Source organism: Nansenia antarctica, assembly GCF_963989245.1.
Source record: "Nansenia antarctica genome assembly, chromosome: 5".
NCBI classification, from domain to species: domain Eukaryota; kingdom Metazoa; phylum Chordata; class Actinopteri; order Argentiniformes; family Microstomatidae; genus Nansenia; species Nansenia antarctica.
The window spans coordinates 68,227,087-68,231,991 of NC_137690.1; the positions used below are offsets into that span (position 1 = coordinate 68,227,087).

Sequence of the window (4,905 nt, forward strand, 5' to 3'; positions counted from 1 at the left end):
TAGACAGACAGACAGACGCACGCACACACAAACTGTAATAATGCACTAACATGCAGTACATGTGTGTGTGGGAGGTACAACAGTACCGCACACATGCACACCCGTCCATATACATGATGTACATACTTTCACCGTATGCACGTATAACAGCATCATCCTTCAAATCCTCCATATCTGCATACTCTACCTAACCAGTACGCCATACACACCCACTCGCTTCATTTGCATCCACTCACCCTAATGCCCCAACTACCTACTCACTCTGTCTCTCTGTCTCTCTTGAGAACACAGTGTCCTGATACAAATGTTCTGTCGGTCGGCTGCTGTCTGGTACGGTTGCAGTGCTCCCCACACCAGCATGGGCTAGGTAAACAGATGCTCCAAGGATGGACAGTGATGAAAGAGATGAAGAGAACCGTTGTCTTCTCTGTATAGGGTTATTCACTGCCACGGTTTGTGGACTTCATCGTTCTCTCTGAAATCATATTTGTCTGAAATTACGTTATCGTGCCGTTTATGACTGGAGTAACTTATACTGTGATTCACAGCTCGACAGAGGACTCTTTTGTCAACATGTTTATCACTGTCCATCTTGTTTATATGTAAGATTGGGACGAACAAACATGGCATGAAACCCTTGCTGGAGATCCCTCATGTTTCCCTCTACACGTCCCAGATACAATGGACCTATCGCTAAGCCACGCCCCCTTTGAAAACTCACAAGACAAACAAACAACGCTTCACTGACAGTGACTGACTGACATTCAATGACTTACAATGGCGGGAGTTGGCAAATTTTTGTTTTCTGATTTACCACAACAACAACAAGAAATAGACATTAAAGATGACAAGAATATTTAGTCTAGAAGCTTTTCACCATCAGATATTAGCGAGTTGTTTGTCCGAGTTTTCTGCCTGTAGTGACTTTTGCTGTGATATAATTGGACAATTTCTATTTTGGGGGTGTGGCTTAGCGATAGGTCAATTACCACAAAGCTAAGATGTTCCAGTTTTCCCCCTGGGGAGAAAATGCCCAATTCTTCCTGCCTATTGTCCTCTGGCACAGCCGTCCCACCCGTTCCCCTCCTCCTCCCATTCCATCCATTCCTCCACTCCTCTCCCCTGCCCTGCTATCCATCACCACGAGCTGGGTCGTTCCCAAAAAAACGTCAGTTAAATAACCAGGGAATCTAATCGGCATGCTGTCCGATAGTTAATGAGAGCTGTGTGTGTGTGTCAGACAGCGGTCGACTGTTTGATTGAGATGCCCTTGAGTTGCCCTTGACGTTCGGACTCATGTCGACACCACGAGCGTTCTGCTAATGTTGGGAGGAGGCTGGTGGAGGTAGAAATCATGAGGACCACTATGAAACACACGTTTGGTACTGATCCTCATTATGTTCCATGCATTACAATGAGCCTGTTTCTTTTTTTTTTTTAAGTTCTTTTTTCTGAGTGGGGCATATTTTTCATTTTATTGACAGATATAGTAGAGATTTAGACAGGAAGGATGGTTGAGAGAGAGAGGAGGGATGACATGCAGGATATGTCCCCGGCCAGATTCGAACCGGAGACCCTGCGGTTACATGGTCAACGCTTAACCCGCTACGCCACCTAAGCGCCCCCTGTACTCTTTTTCTACCTCCGTAAGCCTCCCCTGGTCTGGGCTGTCTGTCATCAGGTGCTCTTGTTTGTGTCTGTCTGCAGGCTGAACAGAGCATCTTCTCCTCCCAAGTGGCCACTCAGAGGTCCTGCCTGCCTGCCCTTGTCTAAGCAGGATATCCTGTCCACTCTATCCTGCTTAGTCGCCACCTGCACAACTCTATGGTCCTGCTGGTGATGTCTTATCTGCAGATCTGACAGGAGGCTGGTGGAGGCAGAAATGAGAGGATGGGATCATTGTAATGCGTGGAACTGAATGAGGAATGGCGTTACAAGGAGCCCGTCCTCTGATTTCTACCTCCACCAGCCTCCTCTGATGTACCAATACAAGGTGCGTATTGTTTCTTAAACGTTGAAAGAATGTAATGTGGGGCGCCTGCGTGGCAATGCCATGTCATTTCAGGGTCCCTGGTTCGATTCCGGCCATCGACATATCCTGCATGTCATCCCTCCTCTCTCTCCATCTCCACCACCCTTCCTGTCAATCTCTACTGTCTCTATCCCAATAAAGCAGAAATGGCCTAAAAACGTATAATAATCAATAATAATAATAATAGTAATAATAATAATAATAAAAACAAGCAAATAATACAACAGCCTACAACCACTTTACTAATGAAGCTGCTTACAAGGATGACTTCAATGACTTTCAGACCCAAACAAATGTCAGTTGTTCCTGTCAGGCCTCTCGCTCAGCCACCTAAAGAGATTATGGTCCTGTGTCCTCTAGCCTGTCTCCCAGACCACTGGTGGCTGACCTAAGAAGGCTCTGAGAGACCGAGACTGAAATGATTTGCAGATTGCTGGGGATTAAAGAAGTTTCATGGTGTATTTCTTTGACAGGGAGCCTTTGTGTGAGTCAGATGCTAGTCTGAATATATTATCATGCTTCTCTCTCTCTATAGTGTGTGTGCGTGTGTGTGTGTGTGTGTGTGTGTGTGTGTGTGTGTGTGTGTGTGTGTGTGTGTGTGTGAGTGAGTTGGTGGGTGCGTGCATGTGTGTGTGTGTGTGAGTGTGTGTGTGTGTCTGTGGTTCCCTCCACACACTCACACTCTACACTTCGCCCTGGGCTCCTGGGCAGTTTAGTCGTGTCAGCAATGCAGCCTTTCTCCTGGATACCTCAAGGTCACACACACTCTCTCTCACTAGGCAGAAACACACACACACACACACACACACACACACACACACATACACACATACATACACACACACACACACACACACACATGTGCGTGCATACACAAACACATGCAGACTGGCACTGTGGAGAAAATAGCTGCCCACACACAATACACCACCCACACACATACTCCCACACACACAGAGTTACAGCATGAATACTATACAGACATGTGTATACTGTATATATATAGTATATACAGTATATATACAGTATATATACAGTATATTCATCTATGTCATTTAGCTGATGTTTTTATCCAAAACGACTTACATTGCAGTGAGTGCATACATTTTTCAGTATATATTGTGCCAGCAGGAAGAGATGGGATGCTGCTATTGTTTTAAACATCTGCTACCTGTGTGTGTGTGTGTGTGTGTGTGTGTGTGTGTGTGTGTGTGTGTGTGTGTGTGTGTGTGTGTGTGAACTAGAGCATTGCCCAGAATCTGCAGCAGATGACCTATTTTTTTTTGGGTTCAGGTTAATTCTCAGCAGCACGGGAGTTGGCAGGCTAATGGTTCTTTCTCTCTTCTCTTTCTCTCTTCCCTTCTCTTTCTCTCTCTCTCTCTCTCTCTCTCTCTCTCTCTCTCTCTCTCTCTCTCTCCCCCTCTCTCTCTCTCCCCCTCTCTCACTCTGTCTCTCTCCCCCCCTCTCTCTCTGTCTGTCTCTCTCTCTGCTCCTGTAATTGATTAAGAAGATTTCACCTGCTGCTGACTCCAGGCTAAGCTTCAGCCGGTGACCCGCAAGACTGTCTTGCCCCCTTTGTACACAAACAACCAGACTGACACAACCAGACTGATATACACACACACACACACACACCCTCCAAAAAATACACACACTTTCGTGATTGACAGTGTTTACAGCGGCACACGTCGTAACCATCTCACGTTCATGTTCTCCCACGCCAGTTGGACAGGATCTCTCTTCGAATAGGCTTTTTTTTTTTTACACAACACACAGAAACATCTCCATCCATGATTAAAACTGCCTCACTGTATCTCCACATCTCCAACTAATACAGTTTGATGTTCATGTGACTGCATAAAAGCCCCAAGCACTACCCAGCCAGCCTGGACAGAGCAGGATTAGAGCATGTAATCAGTCGGTCACAGTTAAACCGCCGTCCTGCCTCACAGATCCTCCCCACGCCGTGGACGGTTGGACCGCTAAGGCAGGCCGGGAACCTTCTGACCCGACCTGCTATCTAGCCGCCGTGCTGTTCGGCGGTACAGTTTGTTTGACGTTTTTTTTTTTTTTACAAGGTTAGCTCTCCCGTTTACTAAAACCTCACGCAGTACTCGATTCAAAGCCCTTGCTCTGTCCTACAACTGCAAAAAAAAAAAAGAGTTGAGGCTCTCCCATGCGGGATATGCACTTTATCGAGCAGCAGTCGCCTTATTGGACACTGTACTGCACCGCAACACGGCACCACCACCACCACCACCACCACACGAGAGAATTAGATAGCAGCGTCTAGCCCCCGAGCCAGTTGTGTCCCAACTCTCACCCGCCAAACTGCATCACAACTGCACGACTTTCAGGGCAGGCACACGCACACACACACGCACACACACGCACACACACGCACACACACACACACACACGCACACACACACACACCTCTCCACCTGCTGTCCTAGTACATTAACGAACCGCAACAGGAACGGGTTGTCGCAGTGACAACAGTCACCACCTCCGTGCAGTGCTGAACCCTCCAGCCTGTGTGTGACGGTGTGCTGTCCTTCCCTCCCCATCGCCATCCTCTCCTCTTACCTTTGTGACAGTCATGCAGAGTCAGTGGGCGAGGAGCGGGCCGTTGTCCCCTTCAACCAGAGCGCTACGCCACCGCAGGACTGACGAGACCACAGAGGAGAGGAGGGCAGCTCTGCTGAGCACACACACAGAGAGAGGAGAGGGGAGGGGGGGGAGAGAGAGAGAGAGAGGGGGGATAAAGAGCGAGAGAGAGAGCGAGCGAGGAGGGAGGGGAAAGTAAGGTTACTGTGTCTGTCACTGAGTCGTGGAGGAGCACAGTGCTGCCGCTGCTGCTGCTGCTGCTA

The 4,905-nt window shown here is 48.1% G+C and overlaps 1 protein-coding gene across 1 annotated transcript in view; it reads right to left on the reverse strand.

Moving 5' to 3' along the window:
- The window catches only part of LOC308159024 (coronin-2B), a gene marked incomplete at its 3' end in the record, with an annotated part of 47,724 nt that extends 43,040 nt beyond the window's left edge, over positions 1 to 4,684 (reverse strand). The window contains exon 1 of the mRNA XM_080532764.1: positions 4,622 to 4,684. Coding sequence (XP_080388890.1) covers positions 4,622 to 4,636 — 15 coding nt within the window. The 5' untranslated portion in view covers positions 4,637 to 4,684. The remainder of the gene's footprint in view (positions 1 to 4,621) is intronic.
- Between the last annotated feature and the right edge of the window lie 221 nt (positions 4,685 to 4,905).